An 18,256-nucleotide genomic window follows, 5' to 3' on the forward strand; every position below is an offset into this window, starting at 1 on the left:
CCAGCGCTGTTTTCAGCACTGTTTTATTCACCCTGAGGCGACAGCAGGAGGCTGCTGCTGCCTCTGCCTTGGGAATTGTAGATCATGGCTGCCCTTACCCCTCTTCTAGTTGCCACTTGAATTCTATCCACAAAACTGCAATTGCCTTTTTTGGTCAGTGCCATCCAGAGTGCTTTCATGACAGGAAACTCTGGCATCATGAGTAGCAGATCCCCAAATGTTCACAAGTCCCTGAGCACAAAGTTGAGGAGAATTAAAGCCACACAGGCCACATTTGCAGCACTCAAACACAGCCCTATTGCTGCTGCTGAAATAGACTCAACTGACAGAGGCCATCACAGAAATTGCTTCTGGAGTGTCAAATATAATGAAAAAATCCATCAGGAGAAAGAGAAAGCAGAATTTCTTGACTCACTTCATTGCTTCCTCTGAGCAGCAGCACCAAGTGGAGATGCCCAGAGGTATTTCCAGCTGCTGCTGATCCCAGTTGGAGCCCAGCCTGCTGCCCAGTCCCAGCAGGAACCTGAGCCCAGCCCGGGGAGCTCCTGCAGTGTCGGGAGCTCAGCGCATGTGGGGCCAGGCCCAGAGACCTGGGCACGGCCACCGATTGTGGGGCAGAGGTGCAGGTGGAATGTCCTGCGGCCCAAACCTCCTGCTCCTACCACACAGCAACCCCCATGGGTTTCCATGGAACCATGCCAAGAGCAGCTGCTGAGGTCAGAAGCCACGGCAGCCACCACCCTGCTCCAAAGGCCCTTGGCAGGGTGGGCTCCTGCCCTGGCTCTGTGTGCCAGGAGCCGGCAGCGCTGGGTGCAGGGAGCCCAGGGAGGGCACAGAAATGCTGGGCTGAGAAATGCTGGGGGGGACAGCGAGAGGGGCGTGTGCAGCCGGCCAGGGCACAGGAGCAGCACGCACAGGGGGCACAGCCTGCAGGACACATGGCCAAGGGCTGGGCAGGGCTGGCAGGGCCACAGGCACCCAGGCCTTTGTCCCCTGGGCTCTGGCAGCGCCTCTGGAGGTCCCACAGAAGGAACTTTCCTTTCAGGGGCTGCACTTTGGTCCTCCCTGGCCCCTCCCTGAGGAGGCTGGCAGGGGTTGCAGTTTGATGACATTTGTCCTTGCTGCCCCTCCCATCCCACTGCCCCACAAACAGCCCCGAGGCACCCGTGAGGGACAGGCCCTGCTGTGCCAGGCCTGGGCTCAGGGCTCGGCCTTTCTGCTTCCTCCAGCCAAGCCAGGCCTTGCTCAGCCCTGCAGTTCCTGCTACTGTGCCCCAAGCTCCCTCGGCCGGTGCTGGAAAGGGACTTGAGGTATCTTGATCCCCTCGGGTGGCGCAAGGGAAAAAACAACAAACTTCTCAGGAGGGTGGAGAACAAACTTTTAGTTGCAAACATCAGAGAATGAGATACTTGGGAAATCTTAAAGCAACATGGAGTTAGAGTAAATCACTTCAGAACGCACTGACTGAGCAAACTCTAACCTGTCCAACTTCCAGTTCTCCAGATATTAAGAAGAGGAAGTCAGGAGAAGAGAGAGAGGGAGTGAGATCCACAATTGCCCTTGGTTCCAGCACCATCTCAGCTGCTGTGAGCTCTGGAGGCTGTGGGACGTGTCAGTGTCACAGTCATGTCACAGCCTCACCTACTCTGGTCCCTCTCACAGGTGGGGTTTTTGGGGTGCCAGGGGCTTGGCAGCCACTTTGTGGCTGGACCAGAGGCTGCATTGGCTGGGGCTGGGGCAGTGACCGCCCCATCTACGCAGAACTTGCCCCGGCCCCCAAACAGACACTGAAGATGTCTGGGGCCATTCATCACTTCTCTTCTCTCCAGCACTGAAGCAATGGACTCTGGCTGCAGCTCTGAGCTCATGCCCAAGGCAGCCACCCCTGGCAATGGGGGTCCATGGAGCTGGTCTCAGGAAATCCCCCAAGAGTTGGGGAGTGGCCCAAAACTGCCTCAGAAATGTGGAATATCCAAAAACTCCCTCAAGAACCAGCACCCCTTCCTGTCATCATCCCCAGACTTTGGATGTCTTATTCCAGACCTCACCTCATCACCCCAATCCCAACCCCAGCCCATCCCACCCCTGCCATCCCAAGCCCTATTTCCCCAATTTCACACCTCCCAAGCCACATCCCACCCATCCTGTCCCACCCATTGCCCACCTCAGCCCTCCTGATTTGCATCCCACTTTGCCCATTCCCCTTCCAACCCCATCCCTCCCTGAGGGGCTGTGCAATCAACTACTTTTGGGGTGAGATTGAGTAGTTTTAGCATTGAGTGGATTTGAGGTGACAGATCAAACTCTCTCATCTCTTTGAGCATCCAGAAATGGAGACAACCACACCAAATACCCCACAACCCCCCAATTCCTCCCCAGTATCTCCCTGAGTCCCAGATTCCCCTGAAACAGTAGGAAAACATGAGGCTTTAGATGTCTTTGATGAATTAGTTGATTTTTATCCCCAGTTTTGTCTGTTTTAAAGGGGTGAAGATGAATCAAAAGAATATTAGGGACCACCAAAGAAAAGGACCACCAGCCCAGTGTCTTTCCAGTGCGGATCGCTGGGAATGTGACTCACCAGTTCTCTGCCCAATGTGGGTCCTCTGAAGCAGGACTAAGTTGGAGCAGTGCACAAAGCTCTTCCCGCAGCTGAGGCACTCTTAGGCCTTCCCTTACTGGTGTCTCCGTTGGTGTCTGCTCAAGTGAGAGCTCCTGGACAAGCTCTTCCCACAAGCGGGACATGTGTGAAACCTCAGGTGGCAGATCAGGTGGGACCTTATGCTGAAGCTCATCCCATATTCCCCACACTCGTTGGTGTGGATCATTTGGTGGATGACCAGTAGGAGGCTCTGGTGGAAGCCCTCCCTGCATTCCCCACATCTGTAGGGCATTTCCCCAGTGTGGATACGCTGGTGAATGATGAGGGTGGAGTTGTGCTTGAAGCACTTCCTGCGGTCTTGGCAGCAGAAGGGCCTCTCCTTTGTGTGAATCTGCTGGGGCAGGAGGAGACTGGAGTTTCTCTGAAACCTCAGGGCACTTGTCAGGTCTCTTCCCAGTGTGGATCTTTAGGTGGATGATCAGTTTGGATCTCTGGTTGAAGCCCTTCCCACATTCCCCACACTTGTATGGCCTTTCCTCAGCGTGGATGTTCTGGTGGCGGATCAAGTTGGAGCTCTGGTTGAAACTCTTCCCACATTGCTCACACTTGTAGGGCCTCTCCCCAGTGTGAATCCTTTGGTGGCAGATCAGGTGGAAGGTCTGGCTGAAGCTCATCCCACATTGCTCACACTGGTAGGGCCGTTCCCTGGTGTGGATCCTCTGGTGGCGGATCAGGGTGGAACTGTGGCTGAAGCCCTTCCCACATTCCTCACATTTGTAGGGCCTCTCCCCAGTGTGGATCCTCTGGTGGCAGATCAGGTGGGATCTCTGGCTGAAGCTCTTCCCGCATTCCCCGCACTCGTAGGGCCTCTCCCCAGTGTGGATCATTTGGTGGATGATCAGTTTGGACCTCTGGTTGAAGCCCTTCCCACATTCCCCACACTTGTACGGCCTTTCCTCAGCGTGGATATTCTGGTGGCGGATCAAGTGGGAGCTCTGGTTGAAGCTCTTCCCACATTGCTCACACTGGAAGGGCCGTTCCCTGGTGTGGATCCTCTGGTGGCGGATCAGGCTGGAGCTGTGGCTGAAGCTCTTCCCGCATTCCCCGCACTTGTAGGGCTTCTCTCCAGTGTGGATGCGATGGTGGGTCACAAGGGTGGAGTTGTGCTTGAAGCCCTTCCCACATTCCCCACACTTGTAGGGCCGTTCCCCAGTTTGGATCACCTGGTTCTGGATCAGGTGGGAGTTCTGGCTCAAGCTCTGTCCATCTTCCCGGCACAGGCTAGGTAGACCATTCTCCGAGCACCCTGGGATGGGTTTGGAACCCCTCCTCATGCAGGATCTCTGGGGCTTTTTGTTCCCATTGGATTCCTGTGCCATGGAGCCACTCAAAATGGCCTCTTCCACAAGATTCTGCCCTTGGGATTTGTCCTCCTGGGTCTCCATTCTCATCTCCTTTTCTGGGGGAGGAAGGACAAGGAGAGAATGGGATTTGCCTCCGTGCCAGAGGTAACGGGAAGGGGATCCCCCCATTGCATCCCCGGCAGGACAGTGTTGGCAGTGGGGTTGTCCTGCAGCCAGGAGCCATGCTGGGCTGGGAGATGGAGCAGGAAAGAGAGGAAAAGGGACAGTGACTTCCTCCTCACCTGCCCGGCTGTCCTGGAGCATCTTCCTTGCAGCCTAACCTAAAAAATTAAAAATTAAACTAAAAATGCAGTAGTAAAATAAAAAAAATTCTGACAGAGTCAGAATACAACCTGACACCCGGTTAGTCAGCGTGCTGCTTGCAGTCCAATCAAATCGTGGCTGCAGTCCTCCTGGAGTGACAGATGTGGTTTTGTAGAAGCAGTGCTCCTGTAGGAGGGTGTAGTTTTCCTCTGAAGGTCCAGTGGTGGTGTAGATGGGTCTGGTCTTCCTCTGGGCATCCACTGGAAACCAGGCTGCTTCTGGTGCTTTAAGTCTCAGATTATATCCAGGTAGGAATGCTTGGCTCCTCCCTCTGGGTGGAGCATCTCACAATGGGATGATGTAATTTTATCAGTCATGCAGTGAGAGGCAATGGCCCATTAACAGAAAATATCTCCCTGGAGGGAGGATGGGTCATGGAAGAGATAAAGAACACTGCCCCATTTGGTTCTAACAGCTGGGCCATTAACAAAAGATATCGCCCTGGAGTTATGAGAAATGGGTCATGAAAGAGTTTTTACTTGGATATCCAGTTGGTTTGTTTTCAAACTAGCACACTGGGAGAAGTGGGACCACACTGGGAAAGTACTGTGAGAAGTTTGGAGTGACTGGTCTACATTTAGTATGACTGGGCATGACTGGGAGCATGCAGGGAGGGACTGGGATGATCTGTGAAGTGACTGGGACTATACTAGGGGAAACTGGGAGAACTGGGAACACACTGGAGGAAAGTGGGAGCAACTGGGACCATGCTGGGGCAAACTGCATCATAATGGGGAATGACTGGCAGTGACTGGGCTCATACTGGGAGTGCTGACAAAACTGAAAGCACACAGGGTGGGAGAAACAATGCTGATACTGGGAGCAGCCTCTTCTGGCACCAGGACCACTGAACACTTTTCCAGTGAAACGTGAACTTCAAAGAAATTAAGGATTTTAGAAAAGTTAAGGTTTTAGCTACAGATCAGCTTTGCCTGAATTAGTTAAAGTAGATAGATAGATAGGCTGTGCTGGAAATAATTAGGAGTCAATGGTTAGTTGAAAGGAAGTGGATCTAAAATAACAATCCCAGATCTAAATAACTAATTGTTTGTCATTTTTGTATTTGTTTAGCTGTGTTTTTAATGAGAAACAGAAGAAACTGGTAAATAGATCTAAGAACACAGACAACTGTAAATCTTCTAACATCCCATTGAAACAGTCATGGAAACAGGAAACTGGAGTCCTACCAGGTTCCATTTGTCCTGTTAGCCATTGAAAAGGTAGAAAGTTTAGAATGAGGAACACTCTCCTTCCTTCCTCTTTTTATGACCCCTCCCCATAAAAGAGACCACTGACCTAATTCAAAGAACAAACGATGCATGCTTAATGGCCTTTTATCTAATTATAATACGAAGCAGAGGATGCCAGGCATTAGTGTTATGAATATGTATTAGAATGTGGGTTATTCAACACTTATATAAATAAATAGAGTCTGTAATCACTTGTAACTTTGCAGTGCATATAAGGGAGCGATTCCATGCAGCTGCCCAGCATTGCATTAACCCTACACTTTCTAACTCTAACCTGTTAGAAAGTCTTTTGTCCGTCACAGTTGGGTATTGACATTAGATCAATATCCATATATTAATAAATCACCCATCATCCCGCCCCTCCAGCCCTAGCACCCCTCGCCAGGGTCTCAGCAATCCCAGGTGTCCTCCACTCTTGGGGTCCCCGCTTTGGGGTTCTGGGCGTCTCCTCTCTCAGGGATCCCACTTAGGGAAACTGCAGCTTTCCTGGGGCTCCGCAAACCTGGTGTCACTGCCCCGCACCGGTCCCGTGCGGTCTCCACATGGCGCCGGCAGAGCTCGGAGGGCCCGGCCGGGGAAGCCCAACCCCCGTGTGTTGGCACCCACATCTGCCCACACCCTGCCACGGCTCTGCCACCACTGCCACTGGGACCCCCAAAAATACCCCTCAAGGACCCCCCGATGTTCCCCCCGAGGGGCATCTGCAGCTCGGCTTTGGAGCCCTGCAAACTCCAAATATCTCCCCTGAAACAAGGCAGAAAAGAACCTTATAACAACAGTTGTTAGAGTAGTATGTATTTTTAATAGATGTTGAGGTGCATGGGGATTAACTTCACTAAAGACATGCATGAACACTAGAGAGCTTGCCTCTCTTATTATTCTTTGAGGTCTTACATATGCATGGCATTGCACAATCTGCCTCATACATATTTATTCTCTGGCCTCACTCATCCTCACTTTGTATGGTAATTAACTCCTTTTGGTACATGCTCTTGGGCATGCTTAGTTCATCATGGTGGTCTCCGAGGGTCTCTAGAAGATGAAAGAAATGGAGTCTTCCTCAGTGAAGTCTTCACCTTTATTTTTCTTGTGCGTGCTTTTGTCCTTTTGGCATTTTTTCAAGGCAAGACATCAGTTTCTAGTGAGTCTGTGTTCTTCTCTTTCTTTGCATTTTTTGCTTTGTTATCTTGTTATGTTTAGGTTAGTCTTTCTTGTTATCACTGAGGGGTCCTGGATGTTTGTACTGCTTTAAAATATGTAAACAGGCACAGCACTCGATATTCACTAAATGCCTTCTAAAATGTACAATAACTTCTAAAATACAGTGTATGCTCTTGTTTGCTATAAAGATTAGCTAGAATTTTCAAGCCTCTCATGCCCTCTCTTTTCTACAGACATAGTAAATTCTTTTACTACTACTGGGGCTTCTCTCTAGGTTTAACTCACTATCTTGATAATTCTCTTTTAACATTACCCTATGTGTTTTAGATAATGAGGTTAAAATTGCAACTCGCTTTAACATCCGCTAGTTCTATATGAGTACTACAATAGACATTATTAAATTTATACTAAGTAATATCAGCAAAATAATGATGGGAGGACATAGGGTGTTGAAGATTCTAGTTGTATTTAGTGACTATCTAAAGAGTGCATCCAACAAGAGTTGTGGCTTGTGCCTTGCTTTGCTTTTTGTAGAACTCTCCTTATTTCTTTTGTATCATGTTGGACAGTTACTACAGGTTTTTGTCTGTTCTCTTGAATTTCTTTTACAATTTTGTTCAAATCTTCATGCTTTATTAATTGCTTTACTAGGGTTAGGTTTATTCTAATAAGAATGAGTAACAATCAGTGATAGGTTTTGTAATTAGACTTGATTAACTGGTGGGATATAACTGGTGCTAAATATGAAAAGTTGCACCTGACAATCTTAACAAAATTGTAGATACAGAAATTAGAATGATTTTTAGCAGGTAAGGATATATTATTTCTATCTTGTCCTAGATTACAGTGTAAGATGTGCCCAAAGTATGTATTCTATCACCATCTACATGAGCTGCTGAAACTAGGTTGGGCAGTGTTTTCCTTGCCCCCTCCCTCCAGACTATCTGCTGTTAATGGCCCATCAATGCCCTGCTGCATGACTCATAGATAACTCCCTCCAGGAGCTATCTCTGTTTAACGGGCAATCAAGGACCCATTGCAAGACTGATAAAATGATATCAGCTTGTTGTGAGATGCTCCACCCAGGGCGGGGAGCCAAGCATTCCCACCTGGATGGAATCTGGGATTTGGGACAGCACAGGCAGCCTTACCCACTGGATTCCCAGAGGACAAGAGCTACCAGACCTTTCTATGGGATCACTGCTTCAACCAGACCACTTCATCTGGACTGCTACCACCACCACAGGGTATCAGGTTGTATTCTGACTCTGGCAGTGATCTTTTGTACTATTGCATTTATTTTATTTTACCTTTTTTTCCCCACCTCCTGTTAAATTGTTCTTTTCTGACTTGGAGTCTCTCGCTGGTTTTGCTTTCAAGCCAGCACACCTAGACATCTTTTTCACCTATTTTCTCTGTTAGAATTGACCAGTCCTTCCTCTCTTTTGATCACTAATTTGGTCAAATAAGACTAAAATGTAATGATCCCTTCCAACAAGGTGATCTGCTCAGCATATTTCACATTTTCCCATTTATTAGGTATCAAGACTTAATTCTGACATGTAATAAATACAGTCTTTCAGCTTTAAGAGGCAGAGAACATGAATTCCATTGAAATTGGTTCATTAATATTTATCTTCAGAGTGGTTCATGAACTGTTTCAAGTTTGGATAAGCAATTAATGCCTCGGTGACTAACAGACAGGGAAAAGATAATTGTGAGCAAGCAAATAATGGCTTGCTGAGGCACGCAGCAGTCTGTAGTTTTAAAAGAGAATTTCACTACATTTTGTGAGTTTGTAAGAAGCAAAGGGAGAAAAAAATCTTTATATGTTTAGAAGTCTCATATATAATTATGGAAGTGTTAATATGAGAATTTACAGTGTGTCCTAAAGATACATTGTTGTGCAGGATTTTTATTCATTCACAGGTACGTTTGTGTAAATAACCTTATGGAAAGGATTTTTTCTAATGCTTTGCAAGAATATTTAGATGTATATTCATGCTCACAACTCTGTGTGCTGTGGAAAGAACACTAATGCCTATATAGCACGGTTTCCTTTTACACAACCCTTTTTTCATAGTAATTTGCAACTTGTTCCCTGTCTGCTTGGGTCAGCAGAGCTGTGCCACTCTGTCTCCATCTGGAATTTTTCTTTGCCTTTCTTCTTCCTGTTCCAAAATCACCTTTAATTCCTGCCTCCCACAGCTGTGTCGACTGACAAAAAAGCGCAGCACCAGTTCATTGTCTCAGTACCTGTGCATTTTTTGATGCCATTCTGCAGAACCGAGTGGAGATGTGGGGGCTGTGCAGCTGTGAGATTTGTGGATTTTTGTATTTTCACACCTATGTATTGTCATAGATTTAATGCTGCTTCTCCTCCTGAAGTGTGTATATGTCCATTTATCTACTGCTATTGCTCAGGGCACAGCGTACCCTGTGCTTTTCAACTGGAACAGAACTTTTTTAGCAAACATCCAGGTGAATGCTCGTGCAAATATAGTGTAATAGAGGTTTAAGAGAGCTGCATCATACAAAACAAGAACAGAGTGCCTTATGAGGAGAATCTGAAGCAGATGGTCTGTAGTCCTTACGCACTGGATAACAGCTAACAGTGCCTGTTGTTACAGAGCACCTTGCAGACTCATCCTGTGCTTCCTTTGTGCTCGGCCTGAGTTGCCACATGCTGGTCTCTGAGCTTGTGCATAGCCAAGGAAATCCCCATGGAGGGCCCTGTACAGCCTCACGAATGTACGGGAACTTTATCACACATTTAAGCCTCCCATACATGCAAAAAGTCCAAACCTAACTAAAACACCATAACAAACAAAAACCCCAAAACAAAACAACAAAAGAAAACACCAAACCCAAGCAAACAGAAAGCCCATGGAAATCTGATCACAAGTTATAATCAATTGTTTCATGTCACCTCCATACTGATATCCAAACGACTGTCAGTGTTAAGACAGAAGGACAGAGAGATGTTTTAGCAAGATTGACAAAGTTCTGCTATGGATGGAGCCTGCCTGTAGAAGAGCCTGTTTCCACTGCCTGTCTGCATGGATGGATGGCACAGCCCCGGGCCATGGCAGAGCAGCCTCCTGTGTCACCTACAGCGCCATTCAACAGCAGTTGAAGCCACTCTCACCCTGGATTGCCCAAGTGCTGCTCTGGCAACGTCCTCAGCTCTCTCTTGCACCCCTTTCCCTGTGCTGTGCCCTGGCAGCTGAAAGCCGAGCTGGCTGAGAGAGTGTCTGTGCTCTCAGCCAGAGTTTGATGCTGCTCTTTGAAGACTTGTGCTGCCACAAGCTGGGGAACCCGCAGGTGAGATTTTCACTGCAGGGCAACAAACAGAGGAGCTGAGAGGAGGGGAGAGGGCTCTGAGCTCAGGCCAGAGATGAAGGAAATGGGGAAAGGGAGAGGAGAGAAAACTCACAGGGCTTGATAGTTAAATCTTCCCTGCAAACTTTGCATACAAGTACTGAGCTCGAGTCCCAAAAGATCAATGGTGTCTGAGTTTATTATTAAATAAAAGAGGTGGAAAAGGATCTTGATTATTCATTGATATTGTTGTCCGTTGGCTATTCTGAGCACTGATGAGCTGGGGACCTGAAGGAAAATGGAGTATGTGACCATGATACTAAAAGATACACATGCATATAAAAATGTGGGAATCAGAAGCACAACATTAAAAAAATAAAATCAAACAAATCCTGGCATTTCCTCATTTTGAAGGTGACAAATCTGTGCTACAGGTTTGCTAAAATTCTTGTAGGCACTTTTATATGTAATTGTCTTGGTTTGAAAAGACAGGTGTCTGCTAAGGAGAGGCAGGCCTCTCTAGGAAATGAGGAATTCAAATCCTTCCCTCCGTGTTATTATAATTTGGAAGACTAAAAAAAACTTTTTAGTCAGAGCTATGGGGAAAAGGAATAACAGTCCTTTACTAGTAAATATAGCAGGACAGACAAAAAAACCCAACAGCAATTATAATAATAGTAGAACAGAACCAAGAACCCCGAGGGCGAACGGTGGAAGCTCCGGCGCTGATGGCTGGAAGCCGGGCGCGGTGGACTGTCCTCGGCAGGCACGGGGTGTCCTCGGCAGGCAAAGTTGGCAGTGCCAGAGAAGCCGCAGCGGCGGGACTCGGGCTGACCCAAAATCCAGCAGGACAGCGAAGAAACTCCGAATTCCTGGGCGCTCTAACAGATGGTAGAATTCCCAGGACCAGACTCCTCCGTTAACTGTGGACTCCAGCAGCCAGCAGCCCCTGATCTCTGCTCCCCGGAAGACGAGAGCCGCGAGACCCCCACCCTCAGCTCTCTCTCCGGGAGCTTTTCTCCCTCCCCCAAACTAAGTGATCAGCTTCTTTTTGTCCAGGTTAAGCACTCAGCATTTAGTCTCCTAGCAACTTGGCGGGGGGGGGTGTGGAAATTCTACAGGAAACTTAACCTTCAACAGTAATATAAGCCTACAAAAATTCAGAATGAGATTTTCAAAAGCACTATGTCTTCACCGTGTTCTAATAGTTTTCCAAACAGTCGGAGACAACAAATATATCAAAATTCTGGAAGCTCTCAAGTCTTTTCATCCCTGTCTTATTCTGAAAGAAAATCTAAGTTATGTTTCTTCTGAAAAATAGGCATAATTATATTCAATTAAAGGAGATTTGTTGTGGGTTTGTTTTTAGTTTTTTTTTAAATCAGTCTATTATGTCTAATGTCTAATGATGTCTGCTATTTCTATTTATTATGTCAAACGCTAGAAAGAAAGAAGGATCTTTCTTGTGGCACAGAATGGTAGCAGAAAGAAGAATTTAATAGACTGTATTTAGTGCTTCATTCTTCTTCCCGGTCATTTTTGCTGGAACTGACTAGCTGTAAACAGCCAGAATTGCTAGAATAGAGTGATGTCTTCAAAGAGAGTAAGAAGGACAATACAGGAAAATACAGGTCAGTCAGTCAGCCTTGTCTCCATCCCTGGAAAGGTGATGGAGTAACTAATCCTGGAAACTATTCCAAACAAATGGAGAAGTTGATTTGGAGTAACAGTTAACCTACCTGATGGCCGTGACAGCACAGCCAGTTTGATAGCATATGGGTAGAGCAATGGATGATGTCTACTCCAGCTTTACCAAAGCCTTTGAGACTGTCTCCTACAACATCCTTCAATACAAACTGTCCAAATGCCCAGGGAGGAGGACTGAAAAATGGGTGGGAGCTTGGGCCCGGAGGATTGTCATCAGTGGCACAAAGTAGAGCTGGAGGCAAGTCATTGGTGCTCTGAGCCCCAGGGGCTGAGACCAGGGCAGATGCTCTTTAATGTCTTCATTAATGGCTGGGCTGGAGGAGCAGTTTACCCTCGGCAAGTCTGCAGACAACACAAAACTGGCAGGAGCAGCTGAGACACCAACTGCTTGTGCCATTCAGAGAGACCTTGGCAGGCTAAAGAATTGGCCTAGGGGAAACTGGATGAAGGTGAAGGAAGGGGAGAAGTCTTGTGCCTGGGGAGGAATAAGCCCATGCATCAAGAGCCGCTGGAGGCTGACTGCCTGGGAAGCAGCTTTTCTGTTACCTCGCCTCGGTGTGTTGGGGTTGGGCTGCAAAGCAAAGGCAGGATGAGCGCGGCAGGCAAAGAAAGCAAGGCTAGGCCCCTGGCCCTTGTCCTGCTGTGCCGGGCCAGCGCCAGGAGCTGCCGCGCCCGCGCTGTGCCTGCAGCCCCAGCTCTGAACGCTTGTCCCCGCCGAGTCCGGCCCATGCTGGGGCCAAGCGCAGCGCCCCCCTCAGGCCGCGCGCCACCGGCGCAGCCGCGGCCGTTGCGCTCCGGGCGTTGTGGCCAAGGCGGCGATGGACGCCATGGTGGAGCTGCCGCTGCCCGCCGGGTTCGGCACCGGCACCTTCCCCGCCAAGCTCTGGAGCCTGGCGAATGACCCCTGCGTCCGCTCATTGCGCTGGGACAGCGAGGCCCGGGGGCTGCTCGTAGACCGCTCCCTGTTCGAGCGGGAGCTGCTCAGGCCGGGCGGTGCCCAGGGACCGGCCCCGCACGCCTTCAGGCCACGCAGTTCCGCAGCTTCGTGCGCCAGCTCTACCGCTATGGCTTCCGCAAGGTGCTGGGCCGGGCTGGTGCGGCTGCGCCGGGCGATGCCGGGGCCTGGCTCCACTACAGGAACCCCTGGTTTCGCCGTGACCGCCCCGACCTCCTGCTCCGCATCAGGCGCCGGAGCGCGGCCAACACGCAGCGGCGGGCGGCGGGGCCGGAGGGGCGCAGGCGCCCACCCTGTGGCTCCCAGCAGCTCCCCGGTCCACGGCCGCTGCCGGACGAGCGGCATGGGCACGCTCGCTTCCAGCCGCTGCCCAGGGAGCGGCTGCCGCTCGCCCGGCGCCCGCCCTGCGGCTTCCACCTGCTGCACCGGGAGCGGCCGGGGCCGGCCCGGCGGGAGGGGCCGAGCCGCTTCCGGGAGCTCTACGGGGAGCGGCCGCTGCCCGCCGAGCGGGAGCTGCTCCGGGTCCTGCCCTGCCACTTCCAGGGCTTCCACGGGGAGCGGCTGCTGCCGCTCCGATGGGAGGGGCGCTCCAGCCGCATGCAGGAGCTCTATGGGGAGCAGCCGCCTCCGCTCGACCGGGAGGTGCTCTGGATGCAGCCCTGCAGCTTCCAGCAGCTCCACAGGGAGCAGCAGCCCCCAGCCTCCAACCCACCAGGTAGGAGAAGAGTTTTAGCCTTGCTTTTCCAAAAGGTCATGAAAAGTGACCATTTGAAGTGTTTTCCCACAATGCTCTGTTGTTCTGAGACAGAAATTGTCAAGCCTACTAGGAAGGGGCACCCAGAAAGTCAAAAGGTTCTCTGCCTGGTTTTCCTGTGTGCTTCCTGTGATCTGTGATCCAAGGCAGCAATAGAGCTCTGCGTCCCAAAGCCACATTCTGGAGCCTGACTCACGTGTTTGGGTTCTTGCAGCCGCACCGGGCACTTCAGCCCCGCATGCTCCAGCTGGCAGTGCTGGCTGTGCAGCATCAACGGCCTCCAGCTCAGCGCAGAATGCACCTGCGGGAGAGGAATCACCAGCGCTGGATCTTGGCCAGGCAATTGAGAAGATGATCCGTGAGATCAGGAACTCCCTGCCTGTAAAGGCTCCCTCTGCTCAGGTAACCCCATTGGATGGGAATGAAGAAGGCTGGGCTGAGAGCTATTGAACATTGTTACATAGCTGACAAGTGAAGGTTTCTTGAATTTGATTCTTTTCATTCTTATTTAGTTATCTAATATTCTTGGTCAAGCCAGATTTCCCAAAGAAGAGGGAATGAAAAAGCCTTCTCCCACAGTGAGGATGAGGGGTGTGAGCCTGTGTTGGCCATGTTTGGTTGTTTCTTTTCCTTGGAAAGAATGCCTGGTGCAGGGGCATTTGTGGTGATGTTTTGTAGGTTCTACCAGACTTTGTTTGATGGGAAAGAAGAGCAGAGTGTTGGGAGAATTGCCACTGAAGGCAACAAGGAGAGCCATTGGCTTTCTGCTGGCTGATTTCTTACAGCTCGTGGGATAAGCCAGGGTCAGAGCGTGAGGCCATGTCACCTCACTTGGTGTCTTCTGCTTTTCTGCATTTATGTTTTGCCTCAAAGGTCATTTTGTGAGAGCTTCAGTTTCACCTTGGCCACCCAAATCCTGAGTTTAAAACACTTGTCATGTGAACCGTGTGGGCAGTGTTCCCCTCATGTTAGGTGGCCTTTGGGAGTGGAGAAGAACTGTATCCCTGCTGTGATTCCAAGGAAATCCTGAGTGATCTTTGGGTTTTTTCTTTCTGTTTCCCTTTCAAGGGGAATATGTATGTTGCCCCTGAGTCTCCAAGAGAGGACCCCATGAACAGGGCTGCAGCAGAGGAAGCTTCATCTGGCACCGAGAGCTGCGGGAACAGTTCCCCAGAGCCCGAGGAGCCTGGTAAGGAGAGAGCCCACGTTGGTTTGGAGAGGTGTGAGACGGCTGCTCTGAGCCTGCCTGGGACAGGAAGGGAGATCAGAAGAGCTGAGTTCTTGTCTGCAGGGCTGCTGCTTCCTGGTGCCTTTAGTTCCAATCCTGCAGTGGCACAAGCTCCCCGAGCCCTGCCCTCCACGCTCCTCCAGAGGCTCTGACACTGAGTCCTCTGCTGTGGCAAGAGAGCCGGGACTAAACCTGACCTTGTGGGAGTTGTGTCACCAACCCGTGTGTCCCAGTTTGGTTTGTAACTCAGCTCACAACACCCTTCAGCTGCAGCCATTTCAGCAAGGACTGAGGGCTCTCTGTCAGCACAGAGAAAGAACAAGGCTGGGCTTCTTTGGGGGAGCTGGGATTGTTCTGTGTTTCAAGTTCTCATGGGTGCCATTAGCACCGCGAGTGCTGAGACTTTATTGAGGTACTTCCATGCTTTACACAGTTTTGGAAACTCAGAAGGATCCCTATTCTCTAAAAACAGGCTTCCAATTCCCAAGTGAGTGTCTGCCTTTCAGGCCATCTTTTACAGTCTGTGATGGAAGGACAATTGCTGCCCAAGGGAAACGTGCACAAGGGCCAATATTGACTCAGGGTTCTCTTTTCTTCCCAGATCCAATGTAATCAACATTTCCTGGAGGGGTGCCCTGCGTGGCAGGAAGAGACAGAGGGGGAGCCTGTGACAAACCAGGGAGGTAGAATCCCTCTGTCTACAGTGATATATTTAGAATCATATAGTTATATTTTTCTATATAATTGATATTTATCGATATACAGTGTAATTATAGATCTATAGTTGTGTTTAAGTGCCTATATAGTTATAGATCTGTAGATGTGACATTTTATATATTTATATTTAGATTTCTATAGTTATAATAATGTATGCATAGTTATAGTTCTAGACGTACATAGTTACATTTACCTATGTAGATAGTTAAATTTATATATATATATACACACAGTTATTTTTATAAATATTCATAGTTATGCGCTTATAGCTATATGGGTGTTTAGGTCCATAGATTAGTATCTGTATAGGTACAGACTAGTTTTTAACCCCTTTCCCTGTCTCCCTTTGTGCTTTTCCCCCTGTGCCCTCGCTGTCCCCTGTCCCTGTGCTGGGTCCGAGCTGGCGGCCGGGCCGGGCGGAGCAGCAGCTGCAGCCCCGGGTGTCCCTGGAGCGCTGGGAGCTGCCGCTGGCCCCAGGCGCTGTCCCCTGAGGAGCTGCTGAAGGACGGTGAGACTGAGGGGGCTGAGGGGGCTGAGGGGATGGAGGGGGCCAGCAGGGAGCACAGAGGGCTCCGGGACTGCAGCTCTGCCAGGCCTTGGAGCCAATTCCAGAGCCTCCACCTCTGCCACAGCTGCCCTGAGGACCTTGAGGACAGGCGGAGACCGACAGGAGCCAGCAGGGAGCAGCTGAAGGCCGCCAGCTCCAGCAGAGAACAGGGAGCTGCTGCTGCCAGCCCAGAGCCTGGGTGAGGCCACAGGGCCGGTGAGGCAGGGTGGGGGTGAGGATGGTATGGGCTTTGGCCGTGGGCTTTGGCCAAACATTTTCTTTCTAAGCCTCCTGGGGAAGCACTGAGATTTTCCCTGACTGAAGTGCAGGTGCTGCCAAGGGAAACATCCCGATCCTGACTCAGTGTTCCCTTTGCTTCCCAGATGTCCCATCTGCTGTCCCTGTCCAGGAGAGCTGCTCTGCACGGGAGGAAGCAAGAACAGAGGGAAAGGCTTTGAAGATTTTGTGGCTGGAATCCCTCTGCTTAGAGTTCTGTTAAGGATAAATGGACTTGAACACAGAGAGGGATAAATGTATGGATATTTATAGATGTGGGTTGTTATTTGTATAGGAATATTTCTATATGTATGTTGTTCTATTTGAGTTTAGTTCTATTTCCTGTATATACTGTCATGTAGGTATTTCTGTTGATGTAGTTGTAGTTATATAGCTCTTTAAATAGGTACATTGGTGTTTGTAGAGGTAAATATGTCTATATTTATAGCTGTATATTTGTATGTATGCAGCTGGATGGATATTTAGATTGGTACAGTTACCTATTCATAGATGGTTCAGTTCATGTATCTATTTATAAATATATTGTATATAATACCTAGTATTTAATCTATATTTGCTTCTATATATGGAGGTCGTTATGTATATCTTTCTCTTTAGGCATGTATGGAGATGTATAAATGTATAATTGCATCATTTGAGTTCTTGGTATAGTGTGGGAGATTAGGGACAGGCGGTCGGAAGATATTGCGTTGTACGGGTAGACAGAACCCCTCCCTCAACACTTAGTTGTTTAGTGTCCTTCATAAGGTAAGCAATACCTAACTTGTAACGTAAGCAGACGGATGTGATGTAGCAAACAGAGGTTTTATAACTCCATGTAATCAGTTAATAAACACCATTTGCAGTCCACCACATTGGTGTCTGTGAGCTGGTGGCCCGAGCAGCCTGGGTGTGGCTGCTGTGTCGTTCCTGGAATCAGGTTGCTACGCCTCAGCGGAGGCAGCAGTATAGGGCCATTTAGACAGAGACAGTGATGTTTTTGTATTCATAGATGGGCTTTAAGCTTTTAGTAATATGTAATAAATTAAGTTGTTAACACCCAATTGATCTTTGTGTATAGTGAGTTGTTGTAGAGGTTGGCAATAAATTAGGTTTTTGCTAACTGAAGTTGGTATTTGTACATTTTACACAGCATTGTCATAAAAATCTAATAAATTCCATTTTTTAACATAAATTGAGATTGGCAGAGTGCTATATTGTCAGCATGGGTATAGCAATTTGTAATAAATGACATTTTTCATGTGAAATCAATTCTTGTGTATTTGTCGATCAGCAGTGCAGCTGTAGCAATCTGTAAGAAATTACAATTGTCAACTGCGACGGGTGTTTTGTGATTTGTGCTATCCAGAGCAATGAGCAGATGTAAATGCTGGAGGATTTTGGCCATGGAATTCTCCATCCATGCCCAGCACATGCCCCACCTGCACTCAGGCTGGGCAAAGCAAGCGCAGATTTGGGATGGCAGCAGAGCCACACCTTGGCCAAGAACTCGCTGCAAAGGCCAGCTGAGAAAACTCTGGGACTCCACAGAGCTTAGAACTGCAACCAGAGCCACCCAGGGAGGACAAATCCAGCCCCCATGCCCCAGGCAGCTCTTTGGGAAGCGCTCCAAGGGTCCCTCTGAAGGTCATCCTGGAGCCCAGAAGTCAACAGGGATCCTGAGCCAGCTCTGCTGCCTTTGGCAGCACTTTGGCAAAGGAGCTGCAGCAAGGGGGAGGCAGCAGTGACTGTGACTGCTGCAGCAAGGGGATGAAGGAAGGGCCAGGGACACTTGTGCTGAGATGCTCCAGAATCCAGAGGGATGGTGGAGAACTGGGAAGCAGCAAGTTCTCAGAGCCACTCCAATGCTGGAAGCCCTTGGTGTGCAGTTCCCTGCAGGAACTGGCAGGGGAGTTGCTGCCAGGATCAGCAGGAGCAGGAGGCAGCAGGATCTGCTCCTTTTCCTGCCTCTGTGTCCAGGTCAGGCTGGGATGGCCCCTGCTCCCACAAT

The 18,256-nt window shown here is 49.4% G+C and overlaps 1 protein-coding gene across 1 annotated transcript in view; it reads right to left on the reverse strand.

Moving 5' to 3' along the window:
* Positions 1-2,675: 2,675 nt before the first annotated feature.
* LOC131378787 (zinc finger protein 91-like) overlaps positions 2,676-18,256 on the reverse strand; it is a 25,207-nt gene continuing 9,626 nt past the window's right edge. The window contains exons 5-6 of the mRNA XM_058424339.1: positions 3,031-3,814; positions 2,676-2,912 (exon numbers count right to left, since the gene is read on the reverse strand). Of these exons, the coding sequence (XP_058280322.1) occupies positions 2,676-2,912; positions 3,031-3,814 (1,021 nt within the window). The remainder of the gene's footprint in view (positions 2,913-3,030; positions 3,815-18,256) is intronic.

Source organism: Hirundo rustica, unplaced genomic scaffold, assembly GCF_015227805.2.
Source record: "Hirundo rustica isolate bHirRus1 unplaced genomic scaffold, bHirRus1.pri.v3 scaffold_184_arrow_ctg1, whole genome shotgun sequence".
NCBI classification, from domain to species: domain Eukaryota; kingdom Metazoa; phylum Chordata; class Aves; order Passeriformes; family Hirundinidae; genus Hirundo; species Hirundo rustica.